Raw genomic sequence first — 19,667 nt, forward strand, 5'->3', positions numbered from 1 at the left:
TTCATCATTCCTAATCATTTTCATTTATGTAAAAATATTTTTGGCGCATATTCATACAGAACAGTGGATTTCACTGTAGCATATTTGTACATGAATTTGATAAATTTACATATAATCTTATATTAATCTTGTCATTTCTATTTTTTAAAAAAAATCTATTGGAGTTTTGATAGTAATTCATTGAATCTATGGTTCAATTACGAAGATACACCATCTCAACAACACTGAATCTCCTAATCCATGAATACTAGACACATCTCCATTTAGATTTTTCTTAATTTCTATAAACATTTTATAGTCTACACATACTTAGAAAATGTATTCTGTAAAATTATAGTTTTTGACACTATTATAGCTGTTGAGTTTTTATTTTTTGTTTTCCAGTTGTTAGTCACAAATATATACAAGAAGGTTGTTTTTGATATAGTAACTTTGTTTCCCCAACATATGAAAACTTCTTGTTATATTAAAGTTTATTAGATGGTTGGGATTTTCTACAAAAACTACAATGCCCAATAACATACATTTTTACTTCCTTTCAAATTCATATGCCAATTTCTTTCTTTCATTGCTTGTTGCTAAGGTGAGAATCTCTTCTTCTATGCTGTTCTTGACCTTGGGAGAAAAGTAGTCAAGATTTCATCATGAAGTATTCATTAGTAGTCAGTACTCTGCTGATTCCCTTTCTTGAGTTGTGGAAGCTTCATTCATTTTTATTTAATTTTAATCATGAATGGGTAATGATTTTGTCATATGCTTTTCTGCATCAATTGAGATGATCATATGATTTTTAAAATTTTTCTTATGTACATTGTTCTCAAATATTAAAACAAGTTTATTTGTCATGGAAACATAAGATGTGTTAGCTTTTATATATATTACTGAATTCAACCTGTTAACATTTTATTGAGGATTTTTAAATCTAAGTTCATGAGAGATATTGGTTTCATAATTTTCTTATATTCTTTTTCTGTTTTTGATATTGAGCTTATGCTAGTTTAATTAAATGTATTTTTTAAAAATTATTTTCTCCTGCTATATTTTCTGGAAGAGTTTATTAGTATCATTTCTTTGTATGTAGGATACCTACAACAGTGAAGCCATCTGGCCTGGAATTTCATGCATGTTTGCCTTCAAAGTGTGTTTGGAGAGAAAATATTCCATCTCATCTAAGGTACTGAATTGTTGGCATAAAGTTGTTCTAACATTGTCTTATGTATTCTCTTATTATCTAAAGGATACATAAGGAAATTCCCACTTTCATTCCTGATACTGGTAATTTCAGTTCTCTCTCCTTTTCTTGATTAGTCTTGTTTGAGATTTATCAACTTTATTAAACTTACAAAACAACCAATTTTTAGCATTTCTAATTTTTAATGTTATTGCACATATATTCTTTATTTCTTCAAAATCACATTTAGTTAAGCTTGTTCTTTTTTTAAAGAGGGAAACTAAAAATCTTGAACTTAAGCACAAAGATATTTTTTGATTCTAATATAGACATTTAAAGCTATAAAATTACCTTCAAGCACTATTTTAACTATAAGCCATGCGATTTTTGATTTGCTGTGTTTCTTTATTTAGTTAGAAATATTTTAAAAATTTCTTTTGTATTTTTCCTTTGATGCATGGGTTATTTAGAATTGTTCCACTTAAATCTCACTTAAATTTTCTTAGATTTCTTAGATTATTTTTATTGTTTTCTAATTTAATTGTGATGAAAGAACTCACTATAAGATTTTATTCTCTTGAAATTTATCAAAATTTAACTCTGACTCAACAAATGGTCTTTCTTAGAGAATGTTTTGTGCATAGCTTAAAAAATGTGTATTTTGCAATTTTTGGGTGAATTGTTCCATAACTGTCAACTATGTCAAGTTAGTTGATGGTATTGTTAGATCTTCTATAGCCTTAATGGGTTTTTGTTTACTTGTTATGACAGTTTCTAAGAGAATGAGGTTAAAATTTGACTGCTTTAGATTTTTCTATTTGGAAAAAACTCCCATTATATTTGTCAGATTTTACCTCATAAAATTTGGTACATACAGATATATAGAATGTATCTTTATAGATATAGAATTGTTGTCTTTCTGGTAAAATTATTCCTTTTATCATTATGCAATGCCCTTTGATTTCCCTTGTAATGCTGTATGTTATAAAGTCTACTTTATAAACCTTTCTTATGTTTCTAATTTGCATGATATATTTTTTACTTTGCTTTTAATCCACCTGTGCCTTTAAGCTTAAAAAGCTTCTATAGAGCATATTTTTCTAGTGTTATAATTATTAATGATGGAAGGTCAAGTCCCATACCTGTTACTCCATCAAGGTGTATAGAGAAACTCCCACAATATCTTTTCATGAATACATTAATATGCAATACCTTCCTTTTCCAGTTTGTGGTGCCTCAAAGGCAGGAATTGATGTTCTGTTAAAATACATTTTGCAAGATATAGCCAATCACTTCAAGATTTTTTTAATAAATAGAAGCTCTGATTTCCAAGCTAAATATGAATTAAATCACTTGGAGATCTATTTACATACAAATTCTGACTTAGGAGATCTGAGATGAGCCCTGAGATTCCACTTCATACCTAAGTGATGCTGTTCTATGATTTATGGTACTTGCTAACTCGCACGGTCTTTCACATCTTCCTGTATAAAAGGTTACAAACCTGAATGCCCAATGACATGTGACAGGTATGTGAGAGTGTGAAGCCAACAACAGTAAAAGAGAGAGTGGTGGAAACAGGAAATCTAATAAGCACAAAGACCACCCAAAACATTCAAATTAGAACATATAAAACACTGTGCTACCAAAACACAAGTCTAAATTCAGATCATATCCAATTACTTATTACTACTGTTTAGGGTGCTTATTCATATGTTAATTTTAAAAGCAGAATCTTCACATCCAAAATGACAATGATTCATGCATGAACAGCTTTTAAATTCAGTCTTCAAGAAGAAATTGATCCATATAGCCCTGGCCAGTACGTATTATTCCCCACTTAATCCACATAAATACCTTTTAAAACCTTGACATAGGCATTATTAAAACCCATCATGCTAAGTGAAATAAGCCATACTCAGAAAGTCAAAGGCCAAATGTTTTCTCTCATAAATGGAAGCTACCAATGAGGTTCTTCATAGAAATAAAAAAAAGCACTCATGAAATTCATTTGAAAAAATAAGAGGGTCAGAATAGTCAAAGCAATCCTTAGTAAGAAAAATGAAGCAGGAGGCATCACAAGACCAAACCTTGAATCATACTACAGAGATATAGTAACAAAAACGGCATAGTATTGGCACCAAAACAAGCAAAGACCACTGCTACAGAACAGAAGGCACAAAGACAAACCCACATAAATATAGTCATCTCATACTAGACAAAGGCACCATAAACATACATTGCAGAAAAGATAATGGTTCTGGGGAAACTGAAAATCCATATGTAGCAAAATAAAATTAAATCCATCTCTCTCACCCTACACAAAACTCAAAGTGGATCAAGGACCTAGGAATTAGACCAGAGACCCTGTGCCTACTAGAAGAAATAGCAGGCCCAAATATCCATCATGTCAGCTTAAGAACCAAATTCCTCAACAAGCCTCCAAAAGCATAAGAAGTAAAATCAAGAATCAATAAATGGAATGGTATCAAACTAAAAAGTTTCTTCACAGTCAAGCAAACAATCAAGAATGTGAATAGGGAGCCTACAGAATGGGAGAAAATCTTTGCCACCTGTACCTCAAATATAGAGCATTAATTTCCAGGATATATAAAGAACTCAAAAACCTCAATACCATAAAAGCAAATAACCCAATCAATAAATTGGCTAAGGAACTGAATAGACACTTCACACAAGAAGAAATATGATTGGCCAACAAATATATGAAAAAATGTTCAACACTTTCTCTAGAAATTAGAAAACTGCAAATTAAGACTACATTGAGATTTCATCTCACTCCAATCAGAATGGCAATTATCAAGAATACAAGTAACAATAAATTATGGTGAGGATGTGGGGGGAAAGGTTCACTCATACATTAATGATAGGAATGCAAACTGGTGCAATGACTATGGAAAGCAGTGTAAAGATTCCTCAGAAAATGTGGAATGGAATTGCCATTTGACCCAGTTATCCCATTCCTCAGTATATACCCAAAGGACTTAAAAAACAGCATTTTATAGTGACACAGACACATCAATGTTTATAGCAGTTCAATTAACAATAGCTAAGCTTTGAAACCAACCTAGGTGTCCTTCAATGGATGAATGAATAAAGAAAATGTGGTACATATACACAATGGAATATTACTCCACCACAAAGAAGAATGAAGTCATGCCATTTGCTGGTAAATGGATGGATTCGAGACTATCATGCCAAGTGAAATAAGCCAATCCCCCAAAACCAAAGGCCAAATGTTCTCTTTGATATGCAGATTCTAACACACAAAAGGGGGGCGGGATAGAAGTTCATTGGATTAGACAAAGGGGAATGAAGGGAAAGGAAGGGGGATGGGAATAGGAAAGACAGTAGAATGAATCAAACATAACTTTCCTATGTTAACATATGAATATATGAGCAGTGTAACTCCAAGTCATGTACAACCACAAGAACTGGAAATTATAATCCATGTATGTAAAATATGTCAAAATACATTTTACTGCCATGTATAACTGAAAAGAACAAATAAAATTTTTTAAAAAAACAAAAGAATTCATACCCCATTTGAATCAAATATATGATATATGATATGTCAAGATCATTGTAATGTTTTGAGCAAGCAATAAAAAAATGAAGAAATAAAGATATTAAAAAAAAACAAAAGAAGTGGAAGCTAGACCAAAATAAGGGGAAAAGGAGGGAAGAGTCCTATAGATATACAAGGAACATCAGTGGAGTAAAGGAAGAGGAGACAGGGGAAGGAGAAGGGACAAGAGAGGAAGGAATAGTGGAATGAAATTGACCAAATTATGCTATGTACATATACGAATATATGACAGTGAATATCACCTTATGTACATCTATAAAGCACCAATTAAAAGCAAAATTAAATAAATAGAAGAGTATAGGAAGGGGAACATGGGGAGGCATGAGGGGAGAAAAAGATAAAGTGCTAGGGATGAATGTGAAGTAAATCATATGCCATGCATCTATGATTATATAAAAATGAACTGCTACTACGTATAACTATAATGCACTAATGAAAATATTAAAAGAAGACATATATATTTCCTTAAAATATATCTTTAAAATATCTTTATTTATTTATTATTATTACTATTTTTTCATGTGGTGCTAAGAATCTAACCCAGTGCCTCACTCTTACAAGGCAAGCACTTTACAGTGAGCTACAACTCCAGCCCCTATATATTTCTTTTTATCATAAGACTTTCACTTATCAATGTGCATTTAAGTTTTCTCCATGTCTTTTCATGTCTTGATTGCTTCTTTCTCTCTAGTGCTGAATAATATTTCATCATCTGAATGTACGACGGTTTATTGATCCATTTATCTATTAAAGAACATCTCGGTTGTTTCCACATTTGGAGAATTATGAATAAAGTTATAGTAAAGATCCACATGCATGTTTTCCTCTGGTTACACTTTCAACTAACTTAGGGGAATACCAAGGGATGTGACCGCTATATCATTCAGTAAGAGTTTTGTAGGAAACTGCCCAACTGCCTCCCACAGGTTCTAGATCACAAGCAATGAATAAGGATTACTGTTGCTTCACATCCTCACCAGCATTTGGCATTGTCAGTTCCTTGAACTGTGACCATTCTAGTAAGCGTTTTGTGGTATGCCATTGTTGTTTTACTTTGCAGTTCTCTAATGACATATAAGGCTAAGCATCTTTTCATATGCTTGCTTGCCATTTGAATATATTCTTTGGTGAGGTATCTGTTTCGATATTTGGCTCATGTTAAATGAGTTGTTTTTCTTATTGTTGAATTTTTAAGAAGTTTTTGGTATATTTTGGGTAGGAGTCATTCATTTTATATGTAATTTCCAAAGACTTTCTCCAAGTCTGTGACTGGTCTTCTTATTTCCTTAAGAGTCTTTCACAAAAGTTCGAAATTTTCATGAAGTCCAACTTATCAATGTTTTCTTTTGTATATTATGTTTGTGCTGTTGTGTTAAAGAAGTCATTACCAAACCCAAGGCCATCTAGATTTACAGCTTATCACAGGATGTCTGCAAATAATGTTACAACATTTAAAATAAAAAAGTTTACAGCAAGTTCTGTGTGCATAAAGATTATATCTTTACATTGAGATGAATAGAAGGAAAACTACCTTGAATTCAGTTTTTGGTTCCCCCCTCCCCCCCCCTGCAAAATCATGTGGATTTGTGGGCATGAGACAAAAGTGTGTTTACAGATTACTTATCTCCCTTTATCTGAGTACAAGGATTTACCTGTAGGAAGCATTTGATTATTTTAACTTACAAATCTGATGTTTACAAACTCAGTGAGCAAATGAACAAGTGCCTTACATTGACATTTACCTCCATCTCCCTAAGTTGCCCATATAGAAACAATGTATAAGAAAGGTCAGGTGACTAACGTCATCCAGCTGGTTGGTCCCAGTCCCACAATGGAGCACCCAATCACTACACCATCATCTTCAGTTCCACATCTCCTAGCCAAGCTGCCTTTCCTCAGCCCAGGAACCCCAACCCCAGTTTCCTGAACTACCAAGGTCCTCATCAGCAACTGCAATAAGCAATAAGCAATAAGCAAAATATTTAATATTTCTATGGTTCTTTCCCTATGCCACATTATTTTATGAGCCCTAATCCTGTGAGAGAGATGTTATTTTTTCCTCCTATGTATAGATAAGAAAAGAGACATTAAATGATTTTTACAAGATCATGCGGCTAGTAAGAGGAAAAGAGGATTTGGATCCAGTCAATTTTCAGGGTCTATGCTCATGACAGCTGCACTGTGTTGTCTGAGTCACAACAACCCTGCTTTCCAACATCCTCTGAATGTGATCCCTCTGAATGGAGAATGCTACTCAAAAAGGATTTTTAGCCACAATATTTTCTAAGTGCAAGCATTGATAAAATTAGGTGCCTGAACCGGGCAGGATGGTGCACTCCTGTAATCCCAGTACCTCAGAAGGCTGAGGCAGGAAAATCACAAGTTCAAGACCATCCCGAGCAACTTAGTGAGACCCTGTATCAAAATTAAAAATAAAAGGGGCTGGAGATATAGCTCTATGGTAAGGTGCCACTGAGTTCAATCCTTTGTACAAAAAAAGAAAAAAGGAAGAAAGAAAAAAAGTTAAGTTGCCTGTGGTGTCCAGTGACTTGCCAATGCCAACTTTTTCAAATGACTGCTGTCATCATGGTAACCGGTGAATATCTATTAGTAATTGTCATAAAGATGAAAGTAAATTTCAAAGATTTTGAGTGAATCAAAAATGAGATATGCCCTCCTCCATGAGTGAACCTATTCCAAATGAAAAAGTAAAAATTGCTTAAAGTAATTGTTAAGTACATCCTTGTCCTTGAGGAGATTTTTATACTCTCTTGGATGCAAGGATTTTCTGTGCCTTCTAAGGAAGTTCAAAATACTAGGACAGTCATTATGAACCATAGATATGGATAGGTTGGAACATAATTATTTTCGAATGGTCATATATTAGTGTGAAACTTAAAGGTTGAAGATTCCTTGGGTTGATAAGAAAGATGCTAACAAAGAAAGAACAAACATCTATCCTGTCAGATACCTACTGAAATGACCAAACAATGTTTTAAGCTACAGGGAATCATGTATCATGAACAACAAAAAAATGCTACCCCATTATCAGACGCTTTGAGGAAACTTCTGGAGGGGAGAGCAGAAAATTATGAGAGACTCAAATTTATCTTACTTTGAAAATGCATCATCTCAAATGGATTTCCTTTTATATCCACAGAGAAAAAGAAGTTTAAAGTAGTAACAACGGAAAGCCCCTGGGTTCCTCTTGGCACTGCTGGGTAAGGTATGCAGTTCATTGCATTTGTCCTTGACAACTAGTACTTTGTCTGTTAACTGTAGAAAATAGTAATGGCATGGAGGAGGTTAGGAAAAACGACATTGTGACTTTTTTTTTTAACTACTGTAAAGGCTGGATCAATCAGAATGTTAGAGACAGAAAGTTTGTGATTGAAGCAAAAAGCTCAAAAGGAAAAATTTCCACCAGTTACAGTACTAGTTGTGGCAATGTATATCATAGTATTCATCTGCACTCACAAACTCAGGTTAAGATTGGAAAGGATGACTCTAACCGCAGCCAGGTTTACTGCTAGGAGATCCAAGGGGAACCTTCCTGCCTGACCAGGGAAAGAAATCTAAGGAAACCAAATAGCAAAGGAAACTACCCAACAAAGACATCATGGAGGCATAAAGAAAAGTTTCACATAAAAGAGATAATACACAAATTTGGCATTGCATTTAAGACCCCGAAGAATAAAGTGTTGGAAAAACATATGCTAGAGAAAATGTAAGATTTTAGAAAATATTTTATTTTCTGAAAGGTATATCCACTATATCAAGGATCCTCTATAGCAAAATTAAAAATGCAATCCACAAAACTGTGGCTGAGAAATAAAAGATGTACTAGAAGAGTGAGAGGGAGAAAGAACAAAGGGGAAATTTAAATACATAAGTAGAATTCATCGAGTCATTAACACTGCCGAGAGGCATATGAAGACTAGAGGAGATCTCATCAGAAACACAGAAGACAAACTGAGAAACTCCCCCAGAATGAAAAAAAGAACAGGAAGATGAATTGAAAGCTATCAGAGAGAGAGAGAGAGAGTTGAATAGACTTGGAGAAAGAGTTAATGTTCCTGGAAACAAGATAAGGGTAAATGGGATAGAAATAATATGAAAAAGACTCACTAGATGACAAAATTACTGAGCCAAAGCCCAAGTTTCTTTTTGCATATAAAAAGGACTCACAGAATTCTAAGCAGAATTAATGGCACACAAACTCTTTAATGAATATTGGTGGAACTTTTTAAATTACAAAAGAGAAAGTATATGAAGAAATAGAGGAGGAAGAGAGGAAGAAATAAATGGAGAAGGAGAACCGGAGGAGAAAGGGATAAGTCGATGAGGAGGAGGAAGAGGAGAAGAGGAAGCAGAAGAGAAGTGAAAGAAGGAGATGGAGGATGAAAGGAGAAGAAAAGGAAAGGGGAAGGGAGGAAGGAGAAAGGAGTGGAAAAGGAAACAGTGACCACTTGCTGCTCCATAGTATTACCCACAGAGAGGAGGCACTGGAGCAAATTCTACAGAATATTAAGAGGAAAAGTTGTGACACAAGAATATTATACCCAGCTAAGTTTTAATTCATGTGTAAAAGCAGCAGAAAAAGATTCTCAGATATGCTTAGAAATCATACTGCCTTTATGGAGGTAGATTGCTCAAAAAGTGACTCTAGCTTATCAAAAATAATAAAAATAAATAAATGCACTGAATGGCTAAATCATAGTGTGAAGAAGCATTCAACAAGCATTAAAATCATTCAAAGGTAGAATTCAGTCTAAATATTAACCATAAATATGGGTGGGATAAAATAAAAGAGTATAAATGCCAAATATATAACTTATGGATGCCTTAAATTATTTTTTAAAGGAACTAAAAGAAAGAACCATGTAGTAAACTGAATCTAAAAATATATTATATCAACAAAAGTTATTAAATGAGTAGAAAACAGAGAAGACAAAAAAGTTACACTGGCATCATCTTAAATAAGGAACGAGATGAATGTATGGTTTCACTGTTGTAGAGGTGCATATATATATATTTTTTAATTTTAAATAGATTTTTAAAAAATAAATGACAGCAGAGAGGTATATATATATATTTTAGAGTGAGAGAGAGAGAGAGAGAGAGAGAGAGAATTTTTTTAATATTTATTTTTTAGTTTTCGGCAGACACAACATCTTTGTATGTGGTGCTGAGGATCGAACCCGGGCTGCACGCATGCCAGGCGAGCGCGCTACCGCTTGAGCCATATCCCCAGCCCCAGGTGCATATATTTTTAAGACTAAAGAAAGCTATTGAAGGCTAAACGAAAATACTTGACTCCAAGGAGGATGGGGAGAACCATTCAATAATAATGTTAAGAGAATGCTAAACTCCATTAAAACAGTTTAAAATGCACAAGTTAAATGATAAAAGATCAAATATTTTTATATTACAATAACTGCCAGTGGTTAAACATTCTCTTTTGTAAGACAAGATTAATAAAATTGGATCCAAAACCAAATGCTGATTTTAAGAAAAATAGCTAAAGCACAGTGATTCAAAGATGCCAAATGTTTTTTAAGAAACATATAAAAATAACAATCAAAAGGAGTCATCAGTTTTCAGTAAAGTAGGATTTGAGTTATATAACAATAATTTGAAAATGACAATTCCATATTGATAAAGGAAAGAATCTTACTGAAATTGTGAGTTACAATGTACATAAGGCAAAATCTGATAGAAATAAAAGTTGGACTTGGATGCAAACAGACAAGTCAATTTCTGGCATATTAAATAGGATAGAAGTTAAAATAGTACTAAGCAGGGGCTGTAGTTGTAGCTCAGTGGTAGAGCCCTTGCCTAGCATGTGTGAGGCACTGGATTCTATCCTCAGCACCACATAAAAATAAATAAAATAAAGGTATTAGGTCCATATACTAAAAACTATATTAAAAATAGTACTAAGTAGAAGATTCAAAAGAAATGAAAATCATGGTGATGGATAAAAGAAAAACTAATGAAAGCAAAACTGAAAGATTCACTTAAAAATAAGTAAGTTCACTCAAAAACTATTAGGTGCACCATGTGCAGAATTCTATATGCTTTGTGAGGTAAGAAGTTATCATCCTTTAATGAAAAAAATGAGACATGAGGTGATTAATTGCTTCTCAATTGACAAGAAAACAACAACAAAAGTTTGAACCCTGACAGGCTAACTTTTAACCTGTACAATTAACTGGCGGACTATAGGGTCATCTGACAGACAATAGGATCTACTGAGACGAACTGGGAAGGAAACCAAATACCCAAGTCTCAAGATGAAAAAGGGAAAAAATAAACATGTACATATATGTATACAAATACAAAAGAAAAAGAAAACATAATAAAATAGTGTTTCATCCGACAATTTTAAACAAGAACTAAAATGATGGAGATGAAACAGAAATAAAGAAGCACAGTTTTATGCAACATTAAAATGAAGTTTGTATCAATCCAGAAGAGACTATAATCATAATGCTCAAAGCAAACATAAGAATAGAATTAAATACCATATCCCTGAACAGTCAGTGGGTCAAAGATGAAATACAAAGAAATGTTTTTAAAAATATATTGAGACAAGTGAAAATGGAAACACAACAGAACAAAAATTATGGGATGCGGCAATAACAGCTCTAAGAGAGAAGTTAATGGTGAGATAAAAACTATATCAAGAACAAAGAAAGACCTCTAGTAAAAACCTAAATCTGTAACTAAAAAAACTCCAAGAACTGGAAAAGGAAAAAGAACAAAATAAGTTCCAATTTATCGGAAAGAAGAATATAAAGATCAGGACAGAAATAAATGAAATAGGGACTAGGAAATCAATAGAAAAGATCAATGAGACTAAAAAATGGCTTTTTCAAAAACTAAAATTAACAATCCTTTAGCTATACTATGAAAAAAAGAAAAGTCAAATAGATAAAATAAATGAAAATGGAGATAATTGGTACCACAGATGTACAACGGTCATAAGAGATAACTGTGAACAATTATACACCAATAAAATGAATAACCTACAAGAAATGGGTAAATTCCTAGGAAAATGCAACCTACCAATGTGGTTACAATCAATTGATCTTCTACAGAGTTGCCAAAAACATACAATGGGGCAAATAGCCTTCGTTAAAAGACATCGAATAAACTGGGCATCCAGTTGCAAAAGAAAGAAAATAGAATCTCATCGTACACCATATGTAAAAATTAAATCAAAATGAATAAAAGACTTATCCCTAGACCTAAAACCATAAACCTTCCAAAGGAAAATATAAAGGGTAATAAGTAAGGTTTTTGGTGTTGATCTGGGCAATGACTTTTTTAGATATGATCCCAAAAGTATAGACAACAAAAGCAAAAATAGACCAAAAAAGAAAAAAATTCCATCAAACTAAAAATCTTCTACCCAGCCAACTGTCTACAGAGTGAATAAACAATCTGTGTAAAGGGAGAAATATTTATAAACCATATATCTGATAATGCATCAATATCCATAATATATAACTAACAATTCAATAGCAAGAAAATAACCTAATTAAAATTGGGCAAAAGACCTGAATAGACATTTCTAAAAACATATACAAATACCAATAGTTATACAAAAAAGTGTTCAATATTACTAGTTAGCAAATAAATACAATCAAAACCTCAATGAGCTATCATCTTATACCTATTAGAATGGCTCTTACGAAGAAGCTAAAATATAACAAATGACATCTAGGATATAGAAAAAGGAACACTTGTATACTGTGAGAATGTACATTGGTACAGCCATTATGCAAAATGTTAGAGTTTCCTTATAAAGTACATAGAACTACTTATGTTTTAGTTATCTCATTTCTTAGCATATATCCAAATGAAACTAAGTCAATATTTTGAAGATCAAAATTTGAAGAGATATTTGCACTCCCATGTTAATGGAAACATTATTCACAATGGCCAAGATATGGAACCAAACTAAGTTTCCATCCATGAATGAATGGATAAAGAAAATGTGATATATATGTAGTCACATTAACATATATATGTAGTTATCTATAATCATATGTATATGAAAGAAGTATATGTGTGTATTTGTAAAATGTCATTTGTAGCAACGTAGATGAGCCTAGAGGACAGTATGCTAAATCAAACAACCCAGGCATGGAAAAACATGCTATTTGATCTCACTTAAAAGTGGCATCTGAAAGTTGAAGTCATATAAATAGAGAGTAAAATGGTGATTTCCAGCAACTAGGGGCAGGAAGTGGAACAGGCACAGACTTTTCTTTAGGTAGGGTGAATAAGCTCTGAAGATCTAATGTACTGCATGGTGACTATAGCTAATAATACTGTATTTTTACTTGAGATTTGCTAAGACAATAGATCTTAAAGGTTCTGTAATGGTCAATTTGAATTGTCAACTTGATTGGATTAAGAGATGTCTAAGATTAAGAGGCTTCTGGGTATGTCAATGAAGGTATGTCCAGGAATGATGGGCATGTGGGATGGGGAACTAAGTGGAGACCCTCCCTAAGTGTGGGCAGTATTGTCCAACAGGTTGGAAGTTTAGAAGGAAGAAAATTTGGAAGAACAAGGAAGCAGCAGCCGATGCAAGCTTGATTCTTCTTGAAAGGCTACTGTAACTGTTTGAGGATATCAGACTCTTGCTCCTCCATTCTTCCAAAGCAGACTCTGCCAGTGATTCTCTGGGGAGTTTCCAGAAACTTTTGGGCTCTGACTGGCGTTACACCATTGATCCCTCTTGTTCTGAGGCTTCAGTCTCTTGAACTTTAGAGCTACTGGTTCCTCCAGTTCTCCAGCCTGCAGACAGCCATTGTGGACTATCCAGCTTCTGACTGTGTAAGCCAATTTAATAAATCCCCTTTTTATATTCATACTTCCTCTTGATTCTGTTCCTTTAGAGAATCCCGACTAATACAGATTTGCACCACGTCCATGCATACACACACTAAAGGATAAGCATGTAAGGCAATAATAATGTTTCTTAGCTTCTTTTTTAGTAATTACTTCATAGTTTCTACATTGGGATAGCCTTTTCAACAAATGGCATTGGAGTATTTGGGTATCCATAAACAACAACAACAAAAAAGACCTTCAACCTAAAACCTCAGTTTTTAAACAAAAATTAATTCAGAACTGATTGTGCACTGACATGAAAAGTGTAACAAACATTTTTGGATGGTAGGAAGAAGAAATCTTCAGGGTCTCAGGCCAAAGACTTTACACCAAAACCATGATTTATGAAAGAATAAATTTTTAAATAGAATCTCACTGAAATTGAAGCCTTTTCTTCCTGTGAAGAACCCTGTTAAATTGGAAAGGCATGCTACAGAGTGGGAGAAAATACTTGCAAACCACAAATCTGGCAAAGCGCTACTATCAAAAATGTATAAAGAATTTTTAAAATTCAACAGTAATCATCAAACCAATTAGAAAGTAGGAAAACTACAAAAAATCTATTTCACTGAAGCAAATGAGCATATGAATAGGTATTCAACATCATCAGATATTAGAGAAATGCAAATTAAAAACAAAATGAGCTTTCACTCCATATCTATCAAAATGATAAAATAAAAAATAGTGACAACACCAAATGCTGGCAAACATGCAGAGAAATAAGATAATGACTACATCATTGGCAGAAATGTAAAATGGTACAGTCAGTCTGGAAAGCAGCTTTGTAGTTTCTTATAAAACTCATCAATTATCATACAACCTAGCAATTGAGCTCTTGGGTATTCATTGCATGTAAGTGAAAACATGTTTGTACAAAAACCTGCACACAAACGCTCATACCAGCTTTATTCATAATTGCCCCAAACTGCAAACAACCCAGATATCTTTCAGCAGGTGAATGGTTTAACAAGCTGTGGTACATGGGATACTACTCATCAATAAAAAGCAATGAACTGTGAATGAACACAACAACCTGGATGAATCTCTAAGGAACTATGCTGAGTGAAAAATCCAAAGCTAAAAGGTATAATTCCATTTATATAACATGTGAAATGACAAGGTTTTAGAAATGTAGGAAGATCAGTGGTTGCCAGGGGTAAGGGACCTGGCAGGAGGGAAAGAAATGGTAAGGAGGTGGGTGTGGTTATCAAAGCATAAAGCAAGTTTCCCTTGGAGCGATGGAACTCTTCAGTGTCTTTACTGTGATAGTGGACACACAAGTTTATACAGAACCAAATACATGCACACGTGCATGCACACACACAGAGTATAAGTAAAGCAAAATATGAATGAAATCAGTCAAATGTATAGTGTCAATATCCTAGTTATGATATATAATGTATGTAATATGATGTATAATGTAATACATATAATACAGAATTTTGCAAAATGCTATATTGGGGAAAACTATGTAAAAGATCCTAGGAGACCTCACTGAATTACTTCTTATGACTCCTTGAGAATATGTAATTCTATCAGTAAAAATGTCTATCAAATAAATATATAAGATAATATCATATTGGATATCAAATTATAATCTAGGAATTTGAACTCTTTAAAATAGGCAGTTGGGAGCCATAGAAGCCAGTGAGTATGGGTGACTTGAGAAAGCTGCCCATCCAAAGGATCAGTGTGATGACAGCAAGGACAGCATTATATCACATATGATGGATTCAAGAAGATGCTACAAAAGGCAGGAACTCTGAAAACCACAACCAGGGCTCAAGCGAGAGATATTATTGAAGCCAATATTGAACCCAGTGAAATGCAGAAAAGGTCATTTCCTATAGTCATTTGGCAACCACATATCTAATGCACATTCACTTTTTCCAAGTTCTTTGTAATTAACACAATATTTGACAATCTGATCATAAAATAAAAGCATTTCCAAGTGTTATTTCAGTATATTAAATTCATTCTTTTATGCCATAGTTTTAACATTTTGTAAGAAAAATGGAGGGAAAATTTAGCCAATTTGAATAATAATTTTGTGAATGTAAGCAAAAATAAGTGTTCTAATTTAAGGTGTTTGAATATTTGAAAAATATATATTAGACTTGTGATTTTAATTAATTTTAACTAAATGTTGGTAAAATTTTTGATTAAATGAGTTTGCAATCAATGTTTAAATGTCTGAGGAAATTTAATTTGATAATTTTAATGTTTTGATTTATTAGTTTTGTAAGCAGTGTTTAAATGTTCAGACGGATATTATTTCATGATTTTATACATTTATGTAAGTGTGCAGAAATAAAATACAAGAAAGAAGCTCTTCTCATGCACTAAATATTCTGATCATCCAATTGATGTTTGGGAATCTGAGTCTACCTCTGCCTCCAGGTTCTCTATGACACAAGGCTACCCTCAACAGACTTATAACCTTTTAAGGCATTTCAGAGCGGATGCTCCCAGATTGAGGAGGAACAGACTTACCTTATAGGATTGTCCATCCTGGACACTGTGAGAAAGGCAGCAAGATTGGCTGTGTAGGAGGAGCACACGATGAGGGTGAAGAGCCACCAGCTGCCCATCACGATGCGCATGGCCATGGAGTTCACCGAAGATTCCCCACCTGCAGGAGGCAGGCAGAGTGGATTGGCCAGTGCTTCCACGCTGACTCCCATATCCAGGGAGATGCTCCCCCCTGTGGCCAGGGACACAGACTGGTACTGATGATGCTCTGGGGATCAGGGGAGTGACTGCCAGCTGGGCATTTCCTTTTAGGAAAGGATCCTAGAGCCACCAATCTTAGAAAGGGACAGAGGACCACAAAAGACAGAAAAGTTAGGATTGGCCTCTGGAAGTTTGTCAAAACACCAAGGATAGAATTCTGAACATCATCTTCCAGTTAGAAGATTCTGCCTCACAGTGGAAAGCACTTCCAGGGCTAAAACCTGTGAGGTCTCTTTGCAATTTCAAATTCACATAGAGCAGACTCTAGGAATTCTGTAAATATAGAATTACTTCCAACCTGGAGGGTTCCCAGCTTTCTTTTAAACCAGAAAAATGAGATATACCATATCACTTTTATTAATATTCAGCCCTCGCTAGATGATTTTTTTTCCCTAGGATTCTCAGAAATCATTGCATGTAACTTTCAGTAAGAAGCTGCCTCTTTGAGGCCAATTATTTCTCTTTGGTCCCTTAGGTGGTAGCAAAAGAAAGCTTCTCCCTGCCTATTCTCCTTATATAACCTTGCAAAGCTTTTGCCATGGTGCAAACAGGGCCAAGACTTACATTAAGAACTTTGCAATTTGTCGTTTCCAGTTGAAATTGCAAAATCCTATAACTCACTGCTGGATAGAAGTGCTATCCAGACCTCTCAAAGATCGGAGACTTCATATCTCAAGAATGGCTGGAGTACTGCTTAAATGATTGCAACACAACTGTGATTTTTTTTTTCCATTAAGGCTTCAAATTTAAGCAAGCTTCAGAGTTTCATTTGACAGCCTCATGAGCATAGCAATCAATCTAATGTAGGAGGGGGAAAAAATGCAAAGCAGAACTCCGAAGTTAATTTTATCTAAAGTGGAGAATCAGGACTTGAAGTTGAATTCCTTCTTGTCATTTCATTTAATTTCTATCTGATATTACTTAGAGGAATTGGGTGCAGCAAGGTATTAGCACTGTCCTAGAGAGCTTAAATAAGATTGCATTTAAAAGGACAGGTGAAATGCATCTCAACAGTTTTCCAAGATAAGTTCTTCCAGGCCCCTGGGGTTATTCAGACATCAGGAAGCTGAGAAGGTACCTTGCTGGACAAAGGCTCCATAGACGATCCAGATGGCACTGTGCAGGGTGGCAGAAGTGGAAGGTCGAGGCTGGGTAGCACTCTGAGCCCTCACGGCCTGTATCCGGTTTAACACAAATATCAACACACCAACCACAGGAATGGCTGCTGCGATGCAGGCCCACACCGCAAAATCAAATGGTGCAAAAAGGGAGAAGATGCTGATTTTCTCCTCGGGCTTCTTAATCAGAATCCCCACCGAGTAGTCCATGTACCGCTTGCTGAAATCCACAACGCTCTCCCTCTCCGGGGTGATGGTGATGGCAGAGATGGCCAAGTCTGCCCTCTGAAAGGCAAAACAGTTCATCAGAGGGCAATCCTGAGCTCACTGTGAGGTTCCATCCTACATTGAGGTCCATCATCTGCCCTTGAAGTGGTTCTGTTCAGGGGAAATAGGTTTGAGAGCTGACACCCTAGGACTTTGGAGATGGTAAGGAAATTTCAACACTGCATTATCTATTACCTCCTTCACCTCACAAATTTCTCTTCCCAGACTTAAAACTCCTAGGAAGTTTTTCTGGAGAATAGAGTCCATTAAAGCACCCTCATTCTTCTCAGTTTTCATGTTTCTTCACTTTCTTATCACTTCCCTTAGCAAACTTGACCTCTTTTATTTGCTTGTATCTCCTTCTACCTTCCACCCAGAAGACCTTTCTTTCTTCTTTTAGACTTGTCTGCATCCTCCCTACAGCAAGGCCATATGCATACCCCATTTCCCAAACCTCTCCTAACGCCTTTATTCCACCCTGATCTCACTTATACGGTGAGTTGTACCATTGAATGAAACAAACTTATCAGTCCCTGATTGTTTTATATACAAACTCTACACTAGAAGGTAAAATCTTCCAAGAACAGAGGTGTAAAGTACATATGTCCATCCCCTACCATCCTTACCTCAAGGCCTGCAGCCACATGGGCTGATCCTTACTGGAGTAAAGCCGTGTTATGAAGGGTATCTCTGAGCACATCATACTGTGGCTTGAAAATTACCTTCTAAGATTTTTTCTTTCCAAAAAAGCCTTCATTTTCAAAACAGACAAGTCTGTATTAAGATGGAACCAAACTAAAGGTGAAGCTGCCTGCTTTGTTGGAAGTTAAGAGCCCATGCCACCTACATGAGTGAATGGCAGGTGACAAGGGGACCTAGAATCCCATTTTGATTGCACAAGCCCTGAAAGGCACAATTGTCTTAGTCAGCATCCTAATCTTGGCATCAGTAGAAGCAGGTGTGTTTTGGAAAGACTAGTTATGACCACTAATCCAACCTACATGCTCAAATCAAGGAAATGCACACGAGGATTTGGATGTCTTAACATATGGGCTAGAGGGGAAGATATACTGAGATCCTGAACTGAAATCCAAGAAAAATCTAGAGGGAAAAAATGTTGGAGGTAACTATGTTAGAGTATGTCTGGTTCTTGCCTCTCTTATCCAAAACCCCAAATCCAGCAATTTCTTTTAGGACTACGAGAGTTTGGAACATATTTAACAACTGAGAAGGAGGTTTAGTAGAGCAGGGTAGTTTCTAATATGGGAAGGAGAGAAACTAATTTATGAAATTAGGTTTAGAAGAGGCATACGGAAATCAACTCATATGACATGGGTGGAGGGGTTGATCCTTAACAAGGGAGAGATATCCCCTCCCCAGACAGGAGAGAGAAGATACTTGCAGATGTGCATAGGAAGTAGAAGAATAATTCCATGTCCAGAAGTCTCAATTTCTTTCTCCAATGTTGAAGTAGGGAGTACAATCTTTACTTGTTTTTAGTTGAAAAGGACAGAAAATTATTAGGTAGTTTGAAGAAAAAGGTCCCATTCTCTGAGGGACATAAGCAAGGGATCCAGCAAAAGACAAGCAAGCGGGTAAAGGCCCGGCTGGGTTAGAGATCACACATACATAAATCTGGACAGATTTGTGATATTCTTCTTCAATTGCATGCAGAAAACTGAATGTTCAAGTCAAGAAGGTAGATAATAAAGTTGACCTGGGGTTTGGGTGCAATAAGAAATCAAGAACACAGGAAAGTACAAGGGAGAGTTATCAAAGGGCTTTAGATGACAACCATGAAGGATACGTGAGGTAAGAAGGCTGCAATATCAGAAAGGCAAGAAACTTCAGGGAAGAATGT

At 35.0% G+C, this 19,667-nt stretch overlaps 1 protein-coding gene across 2 annotated transcripts in view; it reads right to left on the reverse strand.

Moving 5' to 3' along the window:
• Grid1 (glutamate ionotropic receptor delta type subunit 1) overlaps positions 1 to 19,667 on the reverse strand; it is a 703,077-nt gene that overhangs the window by 93,129 nt on the left and 590,281 nt on the right. For both annotated transcript variants that reach the window (XM_048801681.1, XM_048801682.1), the window contains exons 11-12: positions 17,500 to 17,824; positions 16,182 to 16,320 (exon numbers count right to left, since the gene is read on the reverse strand). In XM_048801681.1, coding sequence (XP_048657638.1) covers positions 16,182 to 16,320; positions 17,500 to 17,824 — 464 coding nt within the window. The remainder of the gene's footprint in view (positions 1 to 16,181; positions 16,321 to 17,499; positions 17,825 to 19,667) is intronic.

The sequence above is a fragment of the Marmota marmota genome, unplaced genomic scaffold (assembly GCF_001458135.2).
Source record: "Marmota marmota marmota unplaced genomic scaffold, marMar, whole genome shotgun sequence".
In the NCBI taxonomy this organism is placed as follows: Eukaryota; Metazoa; Chordata; class Mammalia; order Rodentia; family Sciuridae; genus Marmota; species Marmota marmota.